The sequence below is a fragment of the Microcebus murinus genome, chromosome 11, assembly GCF_040939455.1.
Source record: "Microcebus murinus isolate Inina chromosome 11, M.murinus_Inina_mat1.0, whole genome shotgun sequence".
Lineage (NCBI taxonomy): Eukaryota > Metazoa > Chordata > Mammalia > Primates > Cheirogaleidae > Microcebus > Microcebus murinus.
In genome coordinates, this window is record NC_134114.1 from 26,973,855 (window position 1) to 27,001,112 (window position 27,258).

The following is a 27,258-nucleotide window of genomic DNA, read 5'->3' on the forward strand; positions in this document are numbered from 1 at the left end:
TATCCAGTCCCCGTGGGGACCGTCAAAAATTGCCAATGCCGACTATATTGCAAGTCGTCATGGCGGGGTATTGGGAAAAGTTTTCAATTAGCAATAATCGCGCCTCGGATAAACCTCATTGGCTACGATACTGCCACTGCGCAAAGCTTGCTTTTCCTTTTCTTAATTTTATTTTTCCCCCGCTATTTTCTTTGTGTTTATTTTGCCAGATGGTAGATTTATAGCCCAAATATATCTACAATTACATTAAGTTAAAAAGGCAAATCATCTAGTAAAAGAAAACGATTGTTAGATTTTTTTAAAAGAGGCATATGATGCTTATAAGGACACAGAAATGGTTTTTCCTCATTGACCCAGGAGGAGAAGGGGGTGGTGTGATGACCTCCACTTGGCCACCATAGACTCTTATACCCTTGACCTAGGGGCCCAGAGGCTCATCCCTCCATATTCTGGCCAGTACCAACTCATGAAACCTTCTCGTAAACTGACTGAATATTGCTTACTGAATTTCTATGGGTGTTACCAATTTCAATGCCTCGGCTAGTGCCATTTTTCCTCCTGAAATATTCTCCTCCTTTCTCCCATCTGTTTAAATCCTATCCTTTCTTTGTCTTCAGAACTAGTTCTTACCTTAATTCCTCACCAGTTAATTGCCTGTTTCCTGAAACCCTAGCCTTCTGTGATTGTATGCTCTTCCCATCCTTTTAGCAGTTACAGTCTCCCCCACTCATTTGGCTCTTAGTATCTAGTTATTTTTTTGTAAGTTTTATCTTTTTAGTTGTTTGCCTGAATACTTAACTGGATTCTAAAACTTTTTATATGCTGTACACTTAGCATAATGCCCACATCTAAGGTAATACTAAGCCCTCCATACAGTCTTGAGATGCTGATCATGCTGTGTTGACGATGCTGATGTTGATATTAATGATGATGGTAGTTACAGTGATGATCACTGCAAAGACCACAATAAGTATCCAGCACCGGAGAGTGGGAAACTGGATATAGATGCTCTAGAAAATAATATAAATTATTCTTATTGTTAATTGAGATACATAAACATAATCTGCAAGTCTTATGAATCCTATTAAAATTATCTGAGGGAATAACACTGAAAAATATATTCTTAGGAAAAGAAAATCATATAGCACAAAGAGCACTAGTTACACCTCTTGATTAAGTGTGATTTTAGGAAAATCACTTAACCTTTCTGAGTCTTTAATTTCTTATCTGTAACAAAGATATTCTAATTATCATTCTTTTATTGAATGGTTGAAAAGATACAATGAAATAATACATACGAAAGTGTTTTAGAAACTGTAAATTTTAACTGATCATTATGTTAAGAAATTTATTTAAAATTGTATCATTTTCCTTGTGAACTTTTAAAAACCTCATACAAAGCATAGGAAGAAGGACTGTTCAGTTATTAATATTATTAATAATTATATTTGAGTCCTGCTTTTATATGTTCCTAATATCCCTTTATGACTTTGATGTCATGTGACATTGGGGACCTTTGAGTTCCAAATGAAACAAATGTGATTCAGTAAATTGTTGTGGGGCAAACAGTACCAGCTAGATTAGTGCAATTGAAATGAGAGCACTTTTATGCAGGCTTTTTTCTACACAGCAGTTTTACCAGGAGCTATCCATTAAGTAGGCCATGTTAATTTTTGGCAAAACTTTCTTCTAATTAGCAAGCATGAAGTGATTTCAAAGAAACAAGTCACATTTTTAATGCCCACAATGTCAGGGCATTATGTCTAAAGTTCTCTCCAACCTTCTAAGCTAGATTGCTGAATGAATTGTAAATTATGTTAATTTTTGATAGAGACTCAGAGATCTTTGAGGGAAGTGGACCAGAAAAATGCAGATAATTATTATATATAATTATGCAGATAATTATGATAATTATCATCGTCATCACAAGGTTGTTTACAAAGGAGAAAAATCCAATTTTGAAGGAAATTGCTAACTTACTGTGCTTTGCAGAAACAGATTAAAAAATGAATTGCTTGCAATTTAGTGGAGAATTTTAACAAGTCTGCTTTCAGCTTTACCAAGAATTTTCAAGTACAGTATATAGTATGAAATCCATTTTTATCAAAAGGGCATCTGATAAAAAAAAAAAAAAAGATAAAACAAAACACTGACTTGCTCTCTGAAACTTTTCTGTATTCCTCCAAGGTTCTGCTGATATTGAAAAAAGTGTGGGTACACTCTATGGAATATGATTATTTTTAAAAGAAAGTCCACTGATTAATAAGCATTTACGAGGTATCCCCTTTGAGCATAGCACAGGTGCTCAAAGCTATGGAGAATACAAAGAAGTAGGACTGGCTTAGCTCTGAGGATCATCAAGGCCTATTTGGAGGCTGGGGTGAGACAACACTCACGGAACAGTTGGGAACAGTTCATGCTGTCATGGGGTATAAAGTGTGGCAGAAATGTGGAGAAGCCAGAAACTGCCTGGTCCATCCCACCCACAAGATCATAACAGTCTTTGAGGATAGGGCCTGTGCCTTATTCCTTCTTCTGTTCGCCTCCATTAACCTTTCTCTTTCTCCTCCTATTCCCTCACCTCATTCTCCCCAGAAATTATATCAGGCTTGGACTCAGTAAGTACTTGAATAAATAAATAAGCCCTCAAGAACCCCCATTTTCTCACCAGTTGCTATTGAAATTTTAAAGTTTTCAACTATATGTTGCTGCTGCTTCCACAATGTTTTGTTTCTTCCTTTGGGATGGATCCTCAGCTCTCATTTCTTAGGGCTGTGCTCATAAATGCCCTTTACCTCTCCTGGGCCAGTTGGACTTATTTCAAAAGGGTCCAACATTTCTAACTGCAGGCACAACCTCAGTGGCACAAGTCCCAAGACAAGCCTATGCGCGCGCGCGCGTGTGTGTGTGTGTGTGTGTGTGTTCACATATATACACATTGTGGAATGATTAAATCAAGCTAATTAACATATCCATCAAGCTAATTAACAAATCCATCCTTCATTTACTTATCATTTTTTTGTGGTGAAAACATTTAAAATTTACTCTTTTAGCAATTTTGAAATTTGCATTACATTATTATTAACTATAGTCACCATGCTATGCAATAGATCACCAGAACTTGCTCTTCCTGTCTAATTGAAACTTAGTGCCCTTTGACCAACATCTCTGCTTTCCCATCCCACCCATTTCCCTGCCCCAGTCCCTGGTACCACCATTTTACTCTCTACTTCTATGAGTCCAACTTTTTTAGATTCTGTATATAAATGAGATCATGCAGTATTTGTCTTTCTGTGCCTGGCTTATTTCACTTAGCATAATGTCCCTGGGGTTCGACCATGTTGTCACAAGACAAGGTTTTTCTGCTGTCAGAAGCACAGAGCCATCTTTAGAGGAGATGTGGCCAGATCCCAGCAGCTCCTGGCCCTCTTGGTTAGGGAAGGACACAGCTTCTCCATTCAGCAGCTGACATGGGGTGACAAAACAACTCTCGCAAACCAGGACATGTGAGAGTAAAGGAAGGGGGTTGCTGGGATGCAGAGAAGCTGGAAGTCAGTTGAGTAGAAGAAGCTGAGAACTTTGAGGTGAGGCTATGGGACAGGTCATTCTTATAGCACTGAGTCTTCCTGGGATGATAGCTAGTGTTTGGGTGGAATGAAAACCCAGGATTTGTGTCTATGATTCAATTAACCTAGGCCACACATTCCCAAAAATGAGTTGGTGGGGAGAACGAAACTATCTTTCTCATCACATATATAAAGCACAGTTATATACACAGTACATAAACAAATACACTTCTGCAGTATTGAAATTTCATGGGAAGGGATGCAATTTAGTAGAAAATGTCAAAAAAAAAAAAAGAACTCTGTAGGGAGTCAATTATGAACAAAAGGCTAAGAAACACTGATATAGGGAAATTCCCCAAATTGAAGGCCAAGAGATAACAGAAACTTAGAAGAATGGCAGATGTTAGATCCATACAATACGAGATTAAAAAGAAAGGAATTTTCACATAACTGTGGAGTAATTTCACAATCTGGAGGTGGCAATGAGGAAACAGAGAGATGCTTTTCAGACAGGGCTTCAGAAAGTGAGCAGCCTCCACACAGATGGCTGTAGGGAAGCTGCATCTTGGGACAGGGCCAGGTTTCTGCTTAAGTAAAACAGCACAGTGTGTGTTTGCAAAGATTGAGTACATGAGCATGATTATTTACAGTGGAATGAGTTTTCAACATAATCTAGTAATGACTAAATCCAAATGGTTGTCATATTTCATAAATATTGCATTCACTGAAATATTACTGTTGTACAACCAGGTGGCTGCTGAAATTCATCAGAGGCTTATGGAAGAAGAAAAAGAAAACCAGCCAGCAGACCCCAAAGAAAAATCTCCTCAGACGGGTGCAAATAAAAAAGCCAAAAAGGAACCACCCAAGAAAAAAAAGGAAGACAAAAAAACCAAAGGTAGTTATGGTTTTAGCACCCAGAGAAACCTGGATGCTTAAATCTCTCCTTGGTGTAGAACAAGCATTTAACCAGACACATTAGCTTCTAAGCCACTAAAATACTGTTCATCAGATTTAAACTAGAGATCCAGGCTTCTATAAACTGTGGTGTTAGTTGGAAAATTGTATTGTACACCAGTTTCACCTAATTTGTTTATCCAAAAAGCCAGATGTGGCTGGGCGCTGTGGCTCACGCCTGTAATCCTAGCTCTTGGGAGGCCGAGGCGGGCGGATTGCTCAAGGTCAGGAGTTCAAAACCAGCCTGAGCAAGAGCGAGACCCCGTCTCTACTATAAGTAGAAAGAAATTAATTGGCCAACTGATATATATATAAAAAATTAGCTGGGCATGGTGGCGCATGCCTGTAGTCCCAGCTACTCGGGAGGCTGAGGCAGGAGGATCACTCGAGCCCAGGAGTTTGAGGTTGCTGTGAGCTAGGCTGACGCCACGGCACTCACTCTAGCCTGGACAACAAAGCGAGACTCTGTCTCAAAAAAAAAAAAAAAAAAAAAAGCCAGATGTACCTGGGATAAAGTAAATCTCAATGACCGTTTTTGAATGTATTAAAAGAACTCCCAAGATGGTCCTGTGTCAATCTGAAAAATCTGTGTAAAAGGGCTGACACTAGCTGTAGTAACAAAGAGAAGTTTAAGATCTATATGTATATGTAAGTTTCAGAGGCACTTTAATTCAACAAGTCCTTCTCCCCTGGAGGCCTCCGACCGAAACCTCTGTCAGGAGCAGGGTGAAAAACAAAGAGGAAAGAAAACTCGGTTTGGAAGAGGCCTTTAATTAACCTTATGGATGGCTCTTGCACAAACATTACCGTCCCCTCTGAATGTTTCCACTTGTATATTTTCAGGCAACTTGAGGCAAAAGAGGAGTGGGAAGCACATGATCAAAAGTTACTCCACTCCTGATTGCTCCAGTGTCTACTAGGTACCTGATGTGTGTGAAACACTCTGCCATTGTGCCAAAGACACAATACTAAATTAAAAATGAAAAGCAATATCACAACCATGGTCCTGTTCTGATCGAGCTATAATCTAGTAGTAGAGACAACATTTGACCAAGCAGTGTTCTTTGATAGGGAGGTACAGGACCTTGAGAACAAGGTCGCCTCACTGCATTTCAGGGATTGGGGACACTTCCCAGATGGAGAACATGTAAGCAGACATGGGTAGGAGCTAAGGGAAAGTACTAAAGGCAGATAAGGGGGAGAGTCTATGGCACTTAAAGGAAAGGGAAGAGTCGTGTCTCCATAAAGAACACACCACTTTAGCCCATCTCAGATGGTAAAAATAAAAGAAATATGCAACATTTAAAGGAAACACCTCCATTTTCTTTAATGGAATAACTATTTGAGTCTAATCCCTTAATTTTACAGATGATAAAACAGAAATCCAGAGAGATTAATCTCTCCTTCCTCTGTAACTTATATATACAGCTGTTATTGCAATGAACACATCTTATTACAATTTCCTTATTTACACTTACGTCTTCTTCACAAGATTCGAACCCCCTGAGGTCAGACTCTCAAGAAAGGTTTGTTGAACTGAATAGAATTGTGTAAACTGGGCCTGCCACTGGAATCATATTGCCATATCCCATGAGTAAATTCTTACTCAAGTACTAACAAACCCTTATTTTCTAATTCTCTCATGTAATCATTGATATAGTTAAGTTTGAATTGAAAGATAATTAGGTTACAGATTCTTGACCATCACCTACATTTCAGCCATATATTTTTGAAGTTATTCCCTGGCATCTTCTTGGTGAAGAACTAGAAAACACTTTGCCAATACAAGCTATCCCTTATGGAGTGGCACTTCTGCTGATGTCTAATGGCGTCTATAGTATGTTGGGGTTTGCTAATTTCTATGCCCAAACTCTGGATTTCACTGTGTTTGGAGTCTGTAACCATCTCTGCACCTGCTACAACCTCATTTTTCATAATGCCACACAAATGGGGTGTTTTTATAGGAGTCCAACCCAGACGCCAGACAGAGAATTCTCAAGGAAGAAATATCAATATTCCATCACTCACACCAAGAAGACTAAAGTTTCTCATTTCCAAATCACTAGAAGTTTTTAGCTCTGCAGATTTTGCTTTGTACTCATTTTTGTCCGAGTCCTGTATACACTTGTATGCTGGTGGTTTACTCAGCATGCTTCATCGTCCTTTCAGGTAAATCATCACCTACGGCAGAAGTTGCTCCTGTGATAGTAACAGCAGAGGAAATCGCCGAAGTTGAAAAGAAAAATGAACTGAGGCTCAAAATAAAAGAAGAACACCTTGCTGCCCTGCAATTTGAAGGTAGCAATTAGAAACGACTTAGAAGATGCTTTTTAGTAGAAAGTAGACCCATACGCAGACAGTCCACAACTGGCCCATCAATTGCCTCGGACTGTCTGTAAGAACATACGACAAACCGATTAAAAGCAAAACATTCAACTGGCTGTTTTCATTTGACCATATGAGGACTAGATTTTACTGTTGGATGAGTCAGATGTTTTGGCCTCACCTAATCAGTCTTAACTGTCTGTGGGATCTAAAAAGAAACAAAAAGAATTTGGGAAAGGGTAAGAAGAGCAATGGTGGTAATTAAAATCACAAAAAATAGAAACGTGTGTTTGAAAGTTGGTGTGATTTTATGTTAAAATAAGAATCATTTAGGCCTCTCATTAGGAACATAAATCCTGATTAAGGGTAACAGGCCCTGAAAGTGAGTTCTTGAAAGCAGAGGCCATAGAAGAGCCAGTCACGTATCTATGATGTTCAAAGGCCTTCTTCTCTCTAGACAGCAATGCCTTTGCAATATGTATTCTTCTTATGGTTCTTCTAATTGCCTTATGATACAACTCAAAATTAAATTTGAAAATATCAGAAAACTGAGCAAACATATCCTATGGAAGAGAACCATGGTAAAATACTAGATGATAAGACCATAAACATGCAGCATGGCGTAAGCTGAGACACAGTTAACCACTCAATGACCATTAACTATTAAGGATGCTTTTTATCCCTTGCTTCTCTCCTTCCCCCCCCCCCCATCCTGCTACCACCTGCTTCTGTAATCCCAACAGTAATGCCTGAAGGGAGTTGAACACAGGCATGGCATCAGGAGAGTCAGGACATATGCTTCTCCTCTATTGCCTGTCCCTATATCTGATTTCAGTGGTTTTCAGTATACTTCATCTTTCAGTTCATTCATTCATATAATCAATGTTTGTTGAGTTTTTACTATGTGCCTAGTCCTGTGATAGTTGCTTGTACATATATGTACAAATATATATAGAGATAGATAGATAGATATAAAAACACAATACCAATCTAGAGAAAGAGAAATGCAAGCAATCACTTACACTATGTAGTGATACTGTCAATAGGCATATGGGACAAAGGGGATGGGGGGGGGGGAGGCAGCAAAGACTTAATGGTGGATCTAATGATTGAGCTGAACTGGAGAATGTGGAGAGTTTTCCCAAGGGACAAATAGGGGCAGGAATGGAGAGAAGGATGAGCCACACCGAGATGGAGGAGGAGCATATTTGGTGGCCTGTGCTGAGCAGCTCAGGAGTATGAGGCATGTTCTGGGAAGGAATGACTTGGAAGATGGGGAAGCTAGACCATGGAAGGGCATATAGGCCCTGCCATGAAAGTTAGATTTTTCCCTTATGGCAACTGGGAGCTAGTGGAAAATTCTGAGAGAAGAGTGATGCGATCCCCTCCGCAGGTGAGACAGATTACTCTGGATAGTGTGGAGGTGGATTTGGATTTGAGGTGGGGAAAGAAAGTTAGAAAAAGCAGGGTTGAGGCTATTGCAACAGTTTAGGTGAGAGATAATCACTGTCCAAACTGGGACAGTGGCAATGGAAAAAGCAAAGAAAAGAGGCTGGAAAGATATTTTGGAGATAAAAAGTGCCAGGAACAACAGGCCTGGGGACATACTGGTTTTGCCCATTTTAGCAATGCTGAGAAATACAAGGACATTGTGACCCCAAGGTTCTAAAGTAGGGAGATGAACAAGAGACTTTGTCCCTCCCTCCCTTTCTGAATTTCAGAAAATATCTGTGTGTTGTCACATGTCATTTATCAAAAAGTATATTGCTATAAAGTGCAGTAAATGTAAAGCTCAATTATAATTGTGGTTTAGATAATTTTTCAAGTGACTCTATCGTACATTACATTTTGTTTCTTAATGAGATGGATATGACAGTACTTTATCCATAGTGGTATATATTAAACATACACCTAAAACAAAAAATTGAAACACGAGTGGTTTAAAAGTGAATCTATTCATTAGAAAAGTCATGTACATATACATTAAAGAACCCCTATTTCTCTTTTTAGAGAAAGCCACACAGTTTCGACTTGAACTGATAAAGGCAAAAGCATTGGCTGTCCTTGAAGATTTAGTAACAAAGGTGGTCAATGTATATAAACTCTTGGAAAAATGGCTTGGTGAAAGATATTTGAATGAAATGGCCAGGTAAAGTACTGCATGGCTTTCTAAAAATACACTTTGTTAATTCTTGAGTGCCAACATTGACATAGATTTTCAAGGTGTTTACAAATTTAAATTACATTTACAAATATAAATTTTGACCTTTTAGGAAATCACATGTATAAACACATAAAGTTAGCTTTACTATCACATTCGTATGGACTCTTCAAATAGTAAATCATGTATCAAAGGGTTCTATTGCAAGATCCAGTTTTGTACATTATTTATGAGTTGAGTTTTCACACTGCTTAATGAGAACCTTAGTTTACAAGGTAAGATTATACATAATTTTGAAATATTTTTCAGAAGTAAAATAATGCTCCAGATCTTTCTAATGCCAGACTTATTATTAGTTAGAACCAATTAATGGGAGATTAAAAAGTCATTCACTGGAATGTTTTACTGTTAGGCTGATTCTGCTATAAAGACAATACCCAGTTCTACTTTTCTGTTGATTTCCAAAGGTTTTTCAGATTCTCATTGCTAGTGAGTCTCATCCTCTTAGTTTTCCTCTACAAGGAGAGAAAAGGTAGCTCAGCAAAATGGAAATAGTCCTCATCTGAGAGTCAGGAGACATGATAGTCCGAACCAGGTGTCCCACATTATCCACAAATTAGTAGTATGCTTGATTGTTTTGGGCCTTGCTGGCTTCATCTATACAAGGAAACACTCCAGCCAGGCTATTTCAGAGATTTCTACTAGATCTGCATACTGTGATGCACTACAGTTTCCAATAAACATTTACTGAAAATTCAGAAGTTGCTAAGTAAATAGGATTCAAATGGCAGGTATTCTCAGAAGCAACAATTGTCATCTAAAAACAGTTGTTATAGTTTGTTTTCTCTGGTCCTTGTCTTATAATGAAAGTTCCCTTTGTAAAATCTTCAGCCTAGTCGTTTAGAATTACTATTCTGTGTTTAAAAATAAACAAACAAATAAAAATACAAACAGAAACATATCTCAGTCTGGTAATCTTACCCAGTAATGCTTAAAATAATTTTACAAATGGATAACTCATCAGCATCAAAGAGCAATAATCAGTTCTGTTCTCTGACCCCCACTTACGAATGAAAGTGTATCTTCTTCATTCCTAGGATTCATGGCTCCCATCCATGTGGCCATCAAGTGTAAATGCATATTATTTTTATCAGATGTACTCGTATTTCTCAGATTTATATTGTATATGTATCTATGCCTTCTAAAGCTCAGATGCTGTGGGGAATTGTGACCACGGAAGTTAAAACCTAGAAATGTCATAATGGGGCGGGGTGAGGAGTAGGAAAAAAGCAATTAGATTCCTTTCAGCTTCAAGTCCTGCTTTTTATTTTAACCTTCCACTAGGTGGCGCGAATCCATTTTGATATCCTGGTTAAGGCTGGGTGTCAGTCTGTCTCTGGAATCCCTCCTCACTTATAAACTCAGTGCCCTTCTTCTTGGTCCCCCACCACCCAAAAACCCTAAAGCATAAACTAATTGGCTAGTATATACTATGTGGACACTCACAAAGACAGCATTCCAGGGTTGGATTCAAGGATGTCTTTTGAAAAGACAGCAACTAATAGTATTTTTTAAATTTTCAGTATATGCTATATTTGGGGTGTCTGAGTTATATACAAGTAGACTAAATATGAATTTTCCTGTGATGTTCAATCTTTCATTGTAGGATATAAACAATATCCTTTCTTTAATACAGTGATAATGTGCTTATTCATGTATAAAACTTGTCCGGCCTTTAAAATGACCTTTAATTAGGCCATGAACTATAAATATATCCCCAGTAAAGTTTAAATCCATGCCTCATTTGATTTCACATTAACAACCATAAGGTAGAGAGCAACATTTTATTGGCTCCATTGCAAAGATAGGGAAATTCAGAGAGCTTAGGTAAATTATCCCAGGACCTGTGGCTAAAGAATGCCCTAGAATAAGAGCTCGGCTCCTGAGCCACTGCACTGGGGTGGTTCCTAACTGTTGTTGCTTGTAGCCACATGATCTAGCTAGGAATTGTTATCGTTGGCAAAGAAAGCAAAGGAATTTCAATGGAATATATGCATCAGAGGCTATTCTGACAACTGTGTCTTAGATAACATAAAGTTAGAGAAAAACACTCTTTATAATAGAAATGCATTATTGCATTTGATTCACTTTTAATTCATCTTGATTCCAAATAAATGTATTATTCTAACAGTCATATTTTACAGGGTATCGTGCCATATATTCTTATTCTGGTTTATACTTAGAATGAAATATAATCCTTGATATAATCTTACTTATATAATGAAATATGTTCTAATACTAATAAAAACCATATTTAATAGATTCTCTTTTTGTTTGGCTTTGTATAAATTGTGTAGCTATTAGCAGTATAATAAGCAAGTCTTTTGTTTTTAATATGCATTTATTTAATACCTTGCCTTTTTACAAAATAGATTTGAGAAGTCGCAGTTTTTAAACATGCTAATGGAATTATCTAACTTATCTATATAATGTTTTCACTTTTGTGTGTATGTCTTGTAAGCAGACACTGTGATCTAATAGTATCTTTATTAAGGATAACTTTATTCATTTTACCACTTTCAGCATAGAAAAATTAACTGAAGTAGCTCGCTATCACATTGAAACATCTACAAAAATTCAGAATGAACTTTATTTAAGCCAAGAAGACTTCTTCATTAATGGAGATATAAAAGTCTTCGCAGATCCTCCCCCACCAGTACGTCCTCCACCTGTAGAAAAGGAGGAAAATGGCACCCTGACCATCGAACAGCTTGACAATCTTCGAGATCAGTTCTTAGATATGGCGCCTAAAGGTAGGAAAAATAATTATCGTGAGAAGAGAACAAAAAGGTTAAGATTAACCAGGATGGAAGTCACTTTCCCACAGATAAAATCAGCTCTATGGGATTGTGTAACACTAAAACGAGCCCTTGCTTTGTTCTAGTTTATCGAATATTTGCTTCATACAACATAGGCCTTAAACAAACAAGAGAATAACAGTGACTAATACTTGACCAGTGCGTTGATCCTCACTCATGGTAATTCTCCATTCTTATCCTCTCTTGCTGGATATTTGGTAAATTTGAGTATTACAACATCTGGCAGTTGACCGCCTTTGTGTATACTTCTAGTTTAGCTTTTGTGTTGGGATTATGAGTGTGTGTTTCTGTCTCCTCCATTAGTCTGTGAATGGAGACCAGAGAATAGAGAAGTTCTCTTTTATATTTGTTTTTCCGCCTCAATGCTTCCTAGACCATAAGCAAAACCAAATAAACTGGTAACAAATATTTGCTTAATTGATTGATCAATTTGTGCACATTATGTGTACATGTTTTCCACATACATATTTTTTAATTCCTTCACATTTTATCATCATAGCTCTATGGCATCTGCACAGGCTCTTCCTACTTCTAGATATTCTTCAATATCCACTAATTATAGCACAAGTTATTTGGACAGATCACGTAGGATTATCATCTCTACTTTATAGGTTTAGACACTGAGTCGCAGAGCACTTGAGCAATTTGCCTGTGGTCATACATCATCAGAACTCTGCAAATCCAAAGTTCTTGCCCCTTCTCACTGAACTAAGTTGCCTTTCACAAACAGGTTTATTTTATCTTCCTACATATCCTACTTACTGGGAAATCATTACTTTTCCCTAGAGACTAGTCAACTTAACACAATGTCGCTTTTTTTTAAAGTCCAGTATTTCCAGAAATTCACATCAAATATCATTAGTAAAAAGAGAATTACTCTATTCTTAAGTCCGAAGTCTTTCTTACCAAGCCAACAGGTGAAATAGGTGTGTATATGTGTGCCTAAGTGAACCCTAGTGCCAGCATGTGTCAGCTCATCAAATCAGCTTGAGTAGGCTTCACATTTCCAAGGTATAAAAGCACACACTGCGGTTTTGGATGGACATTGACTCTGTTTGGCAGCATATGAGCATGAAAGAAATGTGGCCATCAGCAGGTGAAAAAAAGACCAACTTTATAAAGTCAGCCCATGAAATCCTTCAGCTCTGCAGTCAGCACTGTGCTTCCTCTTCTCCATTGTGTGAGTTTCACGATGCCCTTTTATTACACACTTCCCTCTTCAAAGTAGCTTTTGCTCTTCATTTTATCCATGCTATTTTTTACATATAAAATAAAAAAGTATGTGTGAAAAGATTCTGCACATGAAATATGATTTGCTTTAATCCTACAGTATGGTGACTGGGAGTAAATCACTCAATTAGTAGATAAAAACTAAAGCAGTTAGGGACATTTGAGTAGGTGGAAGTGGATTTTGGAAAATTATCAGTCACTTATAATCCTTTTTAGAAGGGACCCTAGTATCCATGATGATAATGGTAATACCTTGTTGGATCCATCCTCAAAACTAGAGCTCACATTTCCACTAGAAGTTTAAAAATAAATAACAAATAGCAGCTGTAATTTGGCATGTGTATGTCTTAGAAAATTAACTCAGGAAACCCTTGGGACAAAAAGATGTCAACAGATACATTTGTCTGTTTTCAGAATATAGTAGAGTAAGACAGTTTTCAGACTATTGTAGAAATATTAATAGCAAGGGAGGGTGAAGAAAGACAGAGAGGGAGGGAGAAAAGGAGAGAAACAGTTATGCTAAAAAAAGAAAAAACAGAGTAAAAGAAAACCACTTGCCCTAGGGAACTTAGAGTGTAGTTTGAAAAAGCAAGCAAAGGAGAAAATACAAACAACTATCTGGGTTATTTCTAGGACACAATATGAACATTATAAAAGTGCTCAGAATGCAATGCAGAGGAGAATCAGTGTGCAGTGAGGTGGGTCAGGGAAAAGTTTGTAGAGTAATACCTTGGAGGGAGAAATTGAAGGTGGTAAAGAGTGACTTGGTGGCAAGGATACCAAGGATATTTAAAGTCAGGGATTAGCTGCTAGAAAACCTGTAGACATGAGGCATGAGTATGGGAGTATGGGTGTTCAGGAAATGATCATGGCTTCTAGGCAAACGAAAGAGAAGGTCTTCTCTAGCTGAGGAACCGCCTGTCCCACCCAGGCTGGAGAATTAACCCAAATGTAAGAATCACAGTTGGAATTACCACAGAATTTACAAAGCTGTATAATACTGTGGGATTTGGGGATTTTGTTGATTCAAAATGTTATGGGCTGTGTACCAACAGTTTAAATCTTCATTAGCTCAATTATAGCATTTGAAAAAATATATACTGCATAGGTTGCTTTTTATGTATATGTAAAATACTTATCACAGTGTTGGGTATTTTATCAGTAGAAGTAATGTTCATTGTTACTATTTTTGCTATATTAAAAGGAAAGGGAAAAGTAATATTCCATGTTCTGCATATCAGAGTCACAGAATTGGAGGTTCTCTACTGATACCCTTGAAGTCAGGCTGCAGATATTTTCCCTTCCCTAAGAAACCCAATAATTACCATTCACCCCTTCTTTCCTTCTCTTTTGGCCCCACAAAATATCCTCTGGCTTTAGTCTTTCTTCCTCAGTTCTGCAATTTCTGTTCACTTAAAAAACAATTGTTTAAATGATATACACCCCAGCATATTTTGAACAAAGTCGTTTGTTGTATCCTTTTCAAGAACTGGAAGGCAATCTTTTATAATTTTTTCCATTGTCTTTACCCTAGAACTCTACAATTTCAAAAGATAATCTTAGTTGAAGTGCTAACAGGTTTGAAAGTATGGAGCTACTGGCTGAATGTGGTACATTTCTAAATGTGTGATCCTGCATAACTTCCTGTTTAACCTGAAAGTTGTTGTTATTTCTAAGCCAAGAAATATGAACATTTTCTTATATTATTTAATATATGCCCATGTAACCCATGATATCTAAGATGCAACTTTCAAGTTTGCTAAAATATATTAAAACAGATGGATTTTTTTGTAGGAAAAAAGTATACATATTTGCATGTAATAGTCACGTTATTAGGCTCACATTAAGATCTTTTAGCAAATCCATACTTTAGAATCATAGGAGCAGCTTGAGTAAGAGACAATCAGTGAATCAGTTGAACCATTCTTTCCATTGACTGTCCTTGGAATCATTCCCATGAACATACTCCCAGTACAGAGTATGGTTTAGTGAATATTTTCTGAATTATAATTATAGACAATTTGGCATTGTTACTATGTGTCAGGCCCTGTGCTAGTATTTCCATATATTAATTCACTTATTATCCACCTCAACCTATGATGGGATGGCTGGAATCAGACAACTCTTTTTCAAGTTTACCTCTTACCAAATGATTGTCATATCATCTTTGGCAAGTTATTTGATTTCTCTGTGCCTTATTTTCCTCACCTGCAAAATGGTGATAATGATGATACTTACTTCATCAGGTTGTTATGAAGATTAAAGTAATTAATATATGTCAAATACTTAGAAAGGATATAGCACATAGAATGCACACTTTAAGGATACTATAAGCCATTATGATTTGCTTATATAATTAAGTGTCATATTAGTATATAATACATAATATTATACAGTATTGACACAAACTATCTCATTATTATCCAAAATATTATCTTAGTGTCCTGAAGGTGCAAATATCCTAATAGATACCTGCAATATTACCCCAGAGTACTTCCAAAAAAAGTTTACCCCCTGGTAGAATTAGACTGTGAAGTATTATGGCTCCCTGGGGACTATAAGCATACAAAGCAAAAACCACTCATTTTGTACAGTAAGCTCCGGGCAGGTACATCTTGTCTCCAAACATCAAGTGCCAAGTACATCAGGAAGATAGCCTTTCTCCAATGGAAGCAATCTGTAGTCTATTGAAATTAGAACACTTCAGCAATGTTCCTTTGTCCCCACTTAAAGAACTCTTTTTTCTTGTAAGCCCACTGGACTCCATGTAATGCCTGTAGAGATCAGTTCACGTTTATTTTGGCTTCTGCTGAGAAGCTATTTGAAGAGAACACAGTCCAGCAAATTCTACACCCTCACTTTTTCTTCAAAACAGGCAGCATTTAGTTGTGCAAGGTCTGTAACATTGTTTTAAAAACTGAGAAGGGCCCCTCCTTTGAACCCCTCTTGGAGATCCTTCTTTAATTACTGATCTCAGAAACAAGAGGGGACAAATTCAGAATGCTGGGCTATCATGGCTAAGCTAGATCATACAGCTACATGGGTTTTCCACGAGTTCTAAGGAAGGAGAGTAGCTATCCTACCTATATGAGTCACCATGGGAGTTAGCCCAGAGGCTTTTGAAACTGAACCTTCCAGGAAGAGAAACAAGGGACGGATATTCCAGGCAAAGAGGAAAATGGGACAACTGTGGAGATTCTGAAATTGCATAACATATTTAGGGAACAGCAAACAGCTGGGACAAGGGGCAGGAGGTGAGACCACAAAGAGCTTGTGGTCAGGTAGTGAAGCCCCAAGCCGCACGTAAGAGAGGATTATTAACGGTGTTTAGAGCCCACTGTCATGGAGAATGGATCGGGGAGGGAAAGAGACTATGTCTGTGTGAGTAGCAGACATTGCCAGTCTCTCTACAAAGCCTCCGGAAACCACGAGGCAGGAGAAAGGGCACCTCGGTGGTTGCTTGAAAGGGATAACTAAAAGGTTCTGTGGGTTTTTCCAGGCTTAGTGTCTCAAAAGATTATAAAAATGTGATATTTGCAGGTGAATATTTTGATCTGAAAACTGCTTAGTCTAACATTTACCCAAATCAAGAAATACAGAAAGATTTCTTAGAAAAGGGATGATATAGAAGAATGGATACTATTGAAAGAACTATCACACCAGGTGGCAAACCCCCAGAGATCACAGCAAAGAGGAGTGTGTACCCCCAAATCCCCTACTGCTCTCTGAGTGGGTGAAGTCCTTGACTACATCAGACTCAGATCACAGAAAAGCAATAGTGAATCTAGAATACTTTGATCCTATTAAAGCTGTTTATAGTCAGAGTTTCAAATGTGTCTTCAGGATGAAACATACAGGTAGTCTCATGAAGCCAGAAAACTGACATTAGATAAATGAAAGAATAGAATATGCTCAGAATTCAACATAACATCTTCTGGAAAATCTACCCACAAAACTGAAAACATAAAAGCTAGAAAAATCAGTATTGAAAGTTAAAACCCTTTCCTTTAACAACAAGAGGCTTATTTTTTCATCTATTCATTCATTTATTTGCCAACATTTATGTGTGTAGAGCAGGCTCCAGGCATGGTGTTACAGGCCTAGAGTGAAAGACTGCCCAATGCTTAGGTAAGAAAATAAAGAAAGTAGCTGTCAACTACAAAGAGACTAATTTTAAATTCAATACAGTAATATTTAGAATCTAAAAAATGAGGGTCCATTTTAACAACTGCAAAAAAACTTATTAAAAGGCAAAGTAGACGTGAAATAAAAATAAGTTATGAAAGGCAGAGAAGTACATCAACTAATGTCAAAGGTTTTCAATTAAAAATGATTAAGAGATAGGAGATGATAAAAGTCAGTGAAGAAAGGAGATTTATTTTCTTAAACACCTACCAAGTGCTTAGCATTCAGCTAGATGTTATAAGGCACAAAAGAAGTAAGTATAGTTCTATCAGAAAAATTTAAAATCCAATTGAGAGGTCAAAGCCTAGAACCATAAAGCATTGAACCAAAAAGATGGAGTGTATGTCAGCATGAGATATTTTAATATAATATTCAAATCCATATTCAATTTATTCATTATATGATAAATAAAACAATATAATCTAATCATTAATAGTATCAAAGATGGCCGGGCGCTGTGGCTCACGCCTGTAATCCTAGCTCTTGGGAGGCCGAGGCGGGCGGATTGCTCAAGGTCAGGAGTTCAAAACCAGCCTGAGCAAGAGCGAGACCCCGTCTCTACTATAAATAGAAAGAAATTAATTGGCCAACTGATATATATATATATATTAAAAAAAAGTAGCCGGGCATGGTGGCGCATGCCTGTAGTCCCAGCTACTCGGGAGGCTGAGGCAGGAGGATCGCTTGAGCCCAGGAGTTTGAGGTTGCTGTGAGCTAGGCTGACGCCACGGCACTCACTCTAGCCTGGACAACAAAGTGAGACTCTGTCTCAAAAAAATAAAAAAAAATAAAAAAAAAATAAAAAAAAAAATAGTATCAAAGAATTTGCAGAAGGGACACATATATGTGGTCTAGGTTCTCTACCTTCAGGGAGAAACTGGTATTTCAGAATTTTGTTGTGTGTAATTTTTATTTTCTTAATGCTTCTCTTCAGCTAAATATAGGTTCTCCTCTCTGAAAAATAATCAAATGTGTGTCAAAAATGAGATCTTTAGGGAAAGAAAAAGGTGAGGCATGAAGCACAGCTCCTTTATGAAACCACCTGGAAAGGGTTTCAAAGCCTGACACCCTTTTTGTAAATTAACAAGTTTGCTGTACCATTGCCAGAGAAGGTAGGACTCAGGCAGGAGAAGAGACGTGTTCAAGCCAGATCTCACAGATGCACTACCATGCATGCCCTATTATTCCTTTTTATTGCCATGGGAAGGACATTTCGGTAAAATCAGTGTCCCTCTTATGGACGTGGAAATGGATTCTATAGTGAAGAAGACCACAGCACCCCTTCCCCCATACAGGAAACTCATAACAGTGAAGTGTTTAAACATGGGGACTGCGGAGCCTATTGGTGAATTTCAGCTCCACCACTCACTTATGAGCACTACAACATTGGACACACTAACTAACCTCTCTGTGCCCCAATTTTCTTATCCATAAAATGGTGATACTAATAGTTGGTCCATTTTCTTAACTATAACATAGGGATTATGGATTGTGAGGATTGACTGATATAAACCAGTTAAAGCGCTTAGCAGAATGCCTGGTAAGTAAGTAATAAGCATCAATATAATTTTTCCAAAAATGAGCCAACATGGGGGGCGGGCAGAGGTTAAGACCTTATGATTACTTAAAATAACAACATGGAGTTATTTTAAAGGCAGGGATCCTCCGGAGGATGTGAGTCAAGTCCCTGGAAAGCAGAAAAGGCCACGGAAGCTTGACCATTACCTCCCAGAGAGAAATCATCGATTTTTGAAAATTTGGCTAAAAAAATATCCTTGGCTTGTATATGATGAGTTATTAAATCTTATGTTCTGTGCCCTGTGTCGTAAGCATGGAGTGAAGTCGGGGGGAAGTCAGTTGAGTTTTTCTTATGGCACGGACAACTTTAGGACTGAATTTCTCAACGCACATCATCTCAGCGAGGCTCATGCCAAGGCTTCATTAATGGAAGCAACAAGTGGTTCTCCAGTGAATAGAGCCACCACCAACCTCATGGTGAGGACCATGAGCAAAGTCACCCTTGGGAGAGTAGAGAACTTATTCAGATCATGCCATGCTATTGCCAAGACTGGACGTCCCCTCAAAGATTTTATTTGGATGTGCAAATTGGATGATATGAAGGGCATTGATATTGGCCCAGTATTCAGAACTAACAAATCAGCAAGAATATTTACATATTTTATTGCTGAAGTAGAACGGAAACATCTAAGAGAGAAACTAGAGAAAAGTAAATTTTTCTCTGTCATCAGTGATGGAATTATAGACAGTTTAATCAAGGAAGCCAAAATTGTCTATGTGCAGTTTGCACATGCAGGAAAAGTGCATTGTCAAATTGTTGGGGTACAGACAGTACAAAGGAAAGATCCTCTGGCAATAAAAAATGCCATTGAGAAAACTCTAGAGATAAATCTTCAACTTAGGCTGTCGAGCCAAGAGTGGGCAAAGAAACTGGTTGGTTTTGGAAGTGATGGCACCCCTGGCATAGAGGGAGAGAACAACAGCATAGCCCTGCTTTTAAGAGAAATTCAGCCATGTGTGCAGACTGTACATTGCTTTGCACATCACCTTGAATTGTCTTACAAGGTGGTGTTTCAGAGCGTTCCACTGTACAACGATGTCAAAGACCTTCTTCACAGCATTTATCACTTCTATCACAATTCTCCTCTTCATAAGAATTCTCTGATAACTGCTTTCAAAGACCTTCACCTTCGACCTGTGATGCCTTCTCAAATAGGAGGCAGGAGGTGGCTTCACGGATTACACACAGCCCTCCAGGACTTTCTCAAGGGATATCCCGCAATTGTCCAGCAACTGCGTTCAGTAAGTAATTTTGAAATACCGTATTATTTTACTTTGTCAGAATAACAGGAAATACTTTTTTTAGTTTCTTGGAATAATAATTTTGAGAAAGATAACCACCATATTCCCAACCTGTTTTATAGGCAAGCAAAGGCAAAAGTGACAGCAGTCAACAGAAAGCCAAAGACCTTCTAGAATCCCTTCTCCAAGCCAACATTGTTAAATTTGCCCACTTTTTGATGGATGTCATTAATGTCCTTAGTATTCTGTCCCGTGTCAGTCAGAACAGAAATTCCTCAATTGCTGATATATTTTCCACCTTAGAGTCAACACTGGAAATGCTCCAAATGTATCAAACAAGGTGAGAGGTCAAGGTGATCTGAGGTCTGTCAAATCAGACAGTTTGACTTAGGGATTTATTTAAGCCAAATGCTTTTTCATTTAATTCTTTACTTGGACAATTTTTTTTTCCTCCCAGACCAGGGCCAAAAGAACGCAGGGTGAATCCAGTCACATATTTTCATGGTAACTGCCTCAGAGGTAAAGAAAACATTTCTGCCATGAGACGCATGGTTTTAACATGTCTTATCAAGAGGCTGCAAGGCTGTTTCAGAGATGCCAGCCAAGATGTGATGAGGGCCACCATGATTGGAAGCTTTAAGTTGTGGCCCACAAAGATAAATCAAGGTAACCTATATACACTGATATTGTCTATTTTTTTTTATTTTTAAAATTTTTTTCAGAGACAGGGTCTCATTCTGTTGGCCAGGCTGGGCTCAAATGATGCTTCTGCCTCAGCCTCCTGAATAGCTGGGACTACAGGTGCACACCACCATGCCTAGCTAGTTTGTAAATGTTTTTGTAGAGATAGGGTCTTGCTATGTTGCCCAGGCTGGGCTCAATCTCTTGACCTCAAGCAATCCTCCTGCATCAGTCTCTCAAAGCCCTTAGATTATAGACATGAGCTGTCACTCTTGGTCCTCTAATTTTGAACCTATTATTCTTTGCTTGTCTTTATGAGTTTCTTTTATATGTGACTTTTCTTGTATATTGATTGCAGAATTTGGAGAAAGAGAGGTATCTATCCTGCTTGCACATTATGAACCAGTATTAGAAGCTGCCAATGTGAAACTCAATGAGGTGGACACTGAATGGGGCATGTTGAAATTAGAGATTTATGCCAGGTAAGCAAACAAGCAAGCTGAGGAAACTAGTTGATATTTATAAATATTTGGATAAAGCTTGGAAATCTCAACCTTTGACATTTTTCATCTTCCCTCCTAGATTTCAGAACATTCGAAAATTGACTTGGGATTTTGTAAATTCCATTTACTTACACAAGTATCCAAATATCCTGACACTAGTTGACCTAGTCCTGACGCTTCCTGCAAGTTCAGCTGAAGCAGAACGTGGCTTTAGTCAGATGAAACGGACCAAGTCACATATGCATGCTAAAATCGAGGATGAAAGTATGACGGATGCCTTGATCATTCATTTGAATTCTCCAGATATTAATAATTTTGACCCTAGGAAAGCTATTCATTTATGGAATACAAGAACACTATCTTCAACTGGTGACACAAGACCTAATTCAGATTGCTCATCAAACTCAGAAAGCCATTATGAAAGTGATTAGTTATGTGACAAATGTTGACATTGTTATCGGTCATAGCAATAAAATAAAATAAATGATTTTCAAAAACCTAAAATTTAAAAGTAAAACATTAACCTGTCTTCACATCAAACATAAGAGACATTTGGCATCTTCCAAACATACAGAGTAAAATTCCAAGATTAATTTTCCTGTAACTTTCTGGCTCTACTTATGTATTCACATGTTCTTTTGCATTCTTTGGATAGAGCTGTATGCTTCTAAACAATGGTTATTTTAATGTCATCTTTCTGAGAGTTATCACTAAGGGTGACTAGATTATAATTATGGTTTGAATTCTCTTAGGTTGGCATACAATTAACTATTTTTATTAGATAATTCTAAATGATAGTTACATTAGATAACTAATTTAGGGCCAGATTTAAAGAGAGCTTTTCTTGTTATCCATAAACAAAATTTATAAGAGAATCTATTTATGTTATTGTATTAGGTATGAAATTATATCACTACGTGCCGTGGCCATTTAAGTAACAAGATCAAATATTAAAATAGTTTTCACATTTCATACTAAGAGCCTGAGATAATAAATTCATATGTAAACTGAAAGTATTTTCTTAACAACATTTTGTTTTATGCTGTATCCATTAGAGACAGTGGAAACATTTGCAACTTTCCAGAATTTTAAAATACTTTGAATATACTCGTGGTTTCAGTAGACTTTATTTATGATTGTATCTTGAGAAACATGACTTATTTGTGTCTAACCTGTCTGAAAACCAGGATGGTATCCTATAAAGCTTAGTTTACTAGAAATTCTACTACCTGGAAAATATTTTCATCTCTATAAAATTGGTTACTCAGATTTGATTGAAAAGGATACAGAATTTATTTCTGAATAGCCTACTAGATGGCCTATTATATCAAAGAAAGAAAGATCCCGTTCGTGCTACCCAGAAAATTATCTTCCAAATATCAAAATTTTATATTTGGCTTGAAACATTGGCATTATAAAAGGATTATTGCATTTCTCTAGAGGTTAGAGGAAATGATAAACTTCATGTGGACTTTTAGGAATGCTAAAAACTTAGATGTAAAAAGAAAACTTTGGGATACTATGTCTATGTTTCACTCTTTTTATTTCTAAACAAAGAAGAATATCTATGTACTCTGGACGTGAAATATACCTGGATACACATTAGGAGTCTTTCCTGACTCTGGAAGGTATCTCTGCTTTGTGGGTTAGCCAGACATGTTTTTAAGCATATTCATTCATTTTGTTTTCCTATTTCTTTTTAGATGCATGTGCATGCAATTTGAAAGTAGATATCTCTTTTAGATAGGGTTAAGTAGATTAGTGTATAAGAGGAAAGCATTTAAACGGTTAGTGATCTTTTAGGAAATATTGAGCCAATTAGATGATTATATTAGTACTTTCAATCCAGTAATTTAACAATTCATATATCCTTATGTCTACAAAAGCAAATATATTCTGATCTAAAGGGCAAAAAGGAGGATGAATGTGTTACCTTGATTGCAGTGGTGATATGTATGCATTTGAAACACCTTTATCTCACATTTACCAAAATATATTACTCTTGTGCCCTACTCTATATAGGAAACCTTAGAGTAATATTTTTAAAACTTCAGGCTATTTTAAGTAAAAGATCAAATAAAACTCTAATTACCGTTTAACAATTTTTCCCAATCTGAAATAAATTATTACTAAACCAAAAAAGGTATTTTGAGTCAGTTGAGAAACAATAATGAAAGCGCATCAGGAAGTTGATTATTATTTTTATGTTTTCAAAATGGCTTCTGTTTCTCTAAAGTTTACAGTTTCAAATAATATGAATAAAGTGATTATACAAATACCCATGATTTCTTCTATTTTAGCAAAAGAAAAAAAAGCCCTGTCATATAATATAAATGACAAAATATTTTTCATTGTGTTATAGGTATGATAGGAAATAAAGCATTTACTGATATTTTGCTGGATTTGGTGACCCTGAACCTTGGAACCAACACCTTTCCTAGTAGTTGGATGCACCTTACCCTACCTGAAGTAAGCTTTCATTTTGTTTGGGTTTTAAAGATTTGAACACTCTTCTAATGTGATCAATGAGTCAATAGTTCTAAAATAACCAGTACTTGCATAGTGTCTGACATGTAGTAGGCAATCCGTGAAATTTGAGTGAATAAAAAAATGACTGAACTTCAAATTCAGACGCATATGCACATGCTCAGTATTCTAAGAATGAGTGATAATCTAACAGTCAATGAAACATTATAGAGACAGTGAGGCTCAGCCATGAGTTTGTATCCATAACTACCAGATGGAATGATCCTAACTAGTATTAGTAGGTGATTCTGGCAGTTCTTGCTTTTCATCATAATCTTTTTCTTAAGAATGTATCAGAAAACAAGGTGGTTAAGGATCATTTCTCCATGGGTTGTAGAGCCCCTGCAAAGACACAGCTATTAATATAATCTTTATCCCTCCTTTGTGGAAAAGGTACAAGATTAACTGGAGTCATATGAGTAAACTGATTGTGTAACAGTAAGCAAAAAGCATGCATGCCAAAGAAGCAAAAAAATGAAGCACTTTCTAGGTACTATCTGACATGGATTGGTTAGAGGAACAAAGGTCACAAAAGGGAACAAAAGTCAGAACTGGTTCTATTTCCCAATATAAAATTCTACTTCTTTCATCTGAACCTCTTACTATGAAAACCTAAGCAAGCAGAGCTTTAAGATAGAGTCGTACAAATATTCCAGTACTATTTTCTCTTTTCTTCTAGTTACAGGAATTAACGTCTCTATTAACAGTAAACTCGGAGTTTGTTGACTGGCGGAAATTCCTGTTAGTAGCTGCAATGCCTTGGCCCATCCCGCTGGAGGAGGAGCTCCTTGAGATACTGCACAGGTTCAAGGCTGTGGATGAGGAGCAGAAGGGCACCATCACTTTTGAGCAGTATATACAGGTTGTTACCAGCACCTGGGGCAGTAATAGCATCAGAACACTGTTGCTTTAAGAAGTGAATTACTTGCTGATGCTACATTGCCAGGTTTCAGGCCAGTGTTTTGCACCTCAGCACCTCAGAGGCCCATGTCTGGGCACCCAGAGGCAGCAAAGGCAGTGTCAAAGCTCCAGGCTGAAATCTGGCTTCTATCTCTAGGGAAAAGATTTGGAAAAGTCAGAGCTTCCAGGAGAACTAATGGCTCTGAAAGAAGTCACATGAACTTCATTGTTCTGAGTTCCTAACCAATAGTTCTTTTCTTTGGCTGTACATTAAGAATCATTTGCAAAGCTTTCAATAAGCCCAATACCTAATTCCCCAGGAGTGGCAAGAACAGTGATAAATAACACAGGAAAAAAGAGCAGGCTTTGTCTTCGGGGTGAGAGGCTGGTGAATGATGAGATTGTTTTTGACAAGCTGGGTTTGAAATGTCTGTGGTAGTACAGATAGAAATGTCCAATCTGATATGGCAGATACAGAAGGAAGTGCAAGTCACTATAATATGGCAGTTCCTGAATTTATGAATGAAGATCATCCAAGAAAAGTGATGGATAATCCAGTAACCATAATACCTGGCCATTGAACTTGGCAGGTAGGATGTAACTAGTGACCTCTGCCAGAGAAATTTTGGTGAAATAGTAAATACAGAAGCCAGATTGCAGAGGGTTGAGGAAATGAAAAGGTCTTTAGGAAGTGAAGACAAGAAAAGCCAACTCATTTCTGAGAAGTTTGAGTAAGAAAGGAGTGAGAATAAAAATCCATAACTGAGAGGAACCTGAATTACTTATTTTGTTTCTCCTAATTGAAGTCATCCTACTGCTCACCATTTCCCTTTGCTGGTAGACACAAAAGGAGGAAATGTTCGTAAGGAGTGAAATTTGAAACAGGATGATACTCTATAGGTGCCTATATCTCACATATATTTCATCACTAAAAGATCTCTTTCCCTCCTGCTTTTCTTTTCTTCCTTAATTAATGGATGCCATGCTTTTTATTTATTTATTTATTTAAGATAGCCCTGAAGTTCCCACCCTGATACAGTTGAGCCAGAGGAAATAACACTTGAATAATGATGAGGCTCTTTCAGGGCTGATCAAGACAGGTGTTTGGCCGATTGAGCTCTGATATATTTATTTCCCAAGTAGAGCAATTTATAAATGCTGTCATTGTCCTGGATTTATAATTTGTTAAGGTTGTTTTGTTTGAAAACAATATCAGCAGACCAAAACGTACTATATTTCCATAGATAACTTGAGATTTTAAAAGATGGGCACTTATGAAATTACTTACCTTCATTATTTACTGTATGTGGCAATTAACACAGGATATCATTTGAACATCCTTTTGCACAAACATGAGAAGAACAAAGGGTGTTGGCAATATTTACCAAAGTGCTGAGCCAAAACCAGAAAGTTCCTTTACCAAGGTGTGAATTTCTTAGAGAAAGTGGATGCTGCATTGAATATAAACTCAGAAATACTTATTTGAACCCTGCCATGCCTTGGGAACAGTTATTGCTAAGCTCTGCCCTCTCCCTTTGCCTGCTTAGCTCCCACTCCTCCAAAGCCCCAGGACACTGAGGCCATTTGGAGAGGCCTCTTGAACATCCTGCCTGCCTTGTACAGATTTCCAACACTTGCCAGCTTCCCACTCCCCCTCCCCCAAAATATTGTTTCATGGGGAAGATGAAAATAGCTTTGAGGGCAAAATTTTATAAGATTTGTTGAAAATGCCACATTAGAACAGTAAGATAGCATAACTGTCTTGCTGAAATGAAATTCTCTGGGAGAAAAGGGCTGTCTCAAAAAGACAAAAAGGGCTTTTTGTCTGTTTTTCTTTTTATTTCGATTAATTGCAAGTTCACCACAACAGCCACTTAAAAGTGAGCTGATTCTTCCAGCTTCTAAAATGGAAAAATATACAGTATTTGTGAATTCAGTTGGACCGTGTATCTTGACTAAGCAATGACAGCATAAAAGCCTATTGGCCCTTTGCTCCCGGCTGGGCTGCAGCTGTCTCTGTCATGTGTGGATGTGTAGTCACACTCATGTAGAAGTCTTTGATGTTGAAGTATTGACTCATCTTCTATCAGTGAGAATGCATGTTATTATAAGCTTAATGAGTCAGATGTTCTAGGATCTAAACAACACAGTACATATTCTCTTTAGTAAAAAACCTAAAATTCTTTGGCCATGTTTTAGCAAAAGTACAAGGATGATTTCCATATTTTAGAGAGAAATCACTTAATAGTCTAGTGAGGCAGGATGTGGTTGGCTAAACCTTGCTTATCAATTTAAACTCCTTAATATATACATTCACATTTAACAATCAAGTTACTAGAATTCTTATAGTTGATATTTTAGAAAACAATATTTTTTTCTTTCTAATTTTCCCCTTTTATATGCAAAAACACTTTGAAATGGTTTTCTAATTAATAAAATATCATATATTTTAGAAAACCACTAAAAGGAATCCTTGGTTTTAAAGATCATGGAAAATCTTGTGCATTGTAGTGATTGGACATAGG

At 37.3% G+C, this 27,258-nt stretch overlaps 2 protein-coding genes, 1 long non-coding RNA gene and 1 other non-coding gene across 6 annotated transcripts in view; 2 read left to right on the forward strand and 2 right to left on the reverse strand.

Annotated features, from left to right (window-relative positions):
- The window catches only part of LOC105855450 (uncharacterized), a 30,030-nt gene extending 19,773 nt beyond the window's left edge, over positions 1–10,257 (reverse strand). The window contains exon 1 of the long non-coding RNA XR_012921671.1: positions 10,078–10,257. This is a non-coding gene — a long non-coding RNA (uncharacterized LOC105855450). The remainder of the gene's footprint in view (positions 1–10,077) is intronic.
- The window catches only part of SPEF2 (sperm flagellar 2), a 173,285-nt gene that overhangs the window by 120,541 nt on the left and 25,486 nt on the right, over positions 1–27,258 (forward strand). For 2 of the 3 annotated variants that reach the window (XM_076007964.1, XM_076007966.1), the window contains exons 26-29: positions 4,317–4,464; positions 6,693–6,821; positions 8,859–8,997; positions 11,593–18,042. In XM_076007964.1, the coding sequence (XP_075864079.1) occupies positions 4,317–4,464; positions 6,693–6,821; positions 8,859–8,997; positions 11,593–11,953 (777 nt within the window). In that variant the 3' untranslated portion in view covers positions 11,954–18,042. Of the gene's footprint in view, positions 1–4,316; positions 4,465–6,692; positions 6,822–8,858; positions 8,998–11,592; positions 18,043–23,669; positions 23,777–24,512; positions 24,696–27,258 lie in introns of those variants that run through there. The other variant, XM_012736419.3, reaches the window with a different exon arrangement.
- On the reverse strand, positions 8–148 carry LOC142874136 (U4 spliceosomal RNA). Its single transcript, XR_012921961.1, has one exon. It is a non-coding gene; the product is annotated as a U4 spliceosomal RNA (small nuclear RNA).
- On the forward strand, positions 18,163–23,623 carry LOC142873719 (zinc finger protein 862-like). The gene is made up of 5 exons (XM_076007967.1): positions 18,163–20,123; positions 20,246–20,463; positions 20,581–20,789; positions 21,163–21,286; positions 21,387–23,623. The coding sequence occupies exons 1-5, from the start codon at positions 19,110–19,112 to the stop codon at positions 21,736–21,738; spliced, it is 1,917 nt and encodes a 638-aa protein (XP_075864082.1). The 5' UTR covers positions 18,163–19,109; the 3' UTR covers positions 21,739–23,623.

Excerpts from the sequence above, each read along its gene's own strand:
- LOC142873719 (XM_076007967.1), top strand. The coding sequence starts at position 19,110 with ATGTTCTGTGCCCTGTGTCGTAAGCATGGAGTGAAGTCGGGGGGAAGT. Across the intron at positions 20,464-20,580 it reads CTCCAAATGTATCAAACAAG|ACCAGGGCCAAAAGAACGCA; the intron begins GTGAGAGGTCAA and ends TTTTCCTCCCAG. Across the intron at positions 20,790-21,162 it reads GCCCACAAAGATAAATCAAG|AATTTGGAGAAAGAGAGGTA; the intron begins GTAACCTATATA and ends TATTGATTGCAG.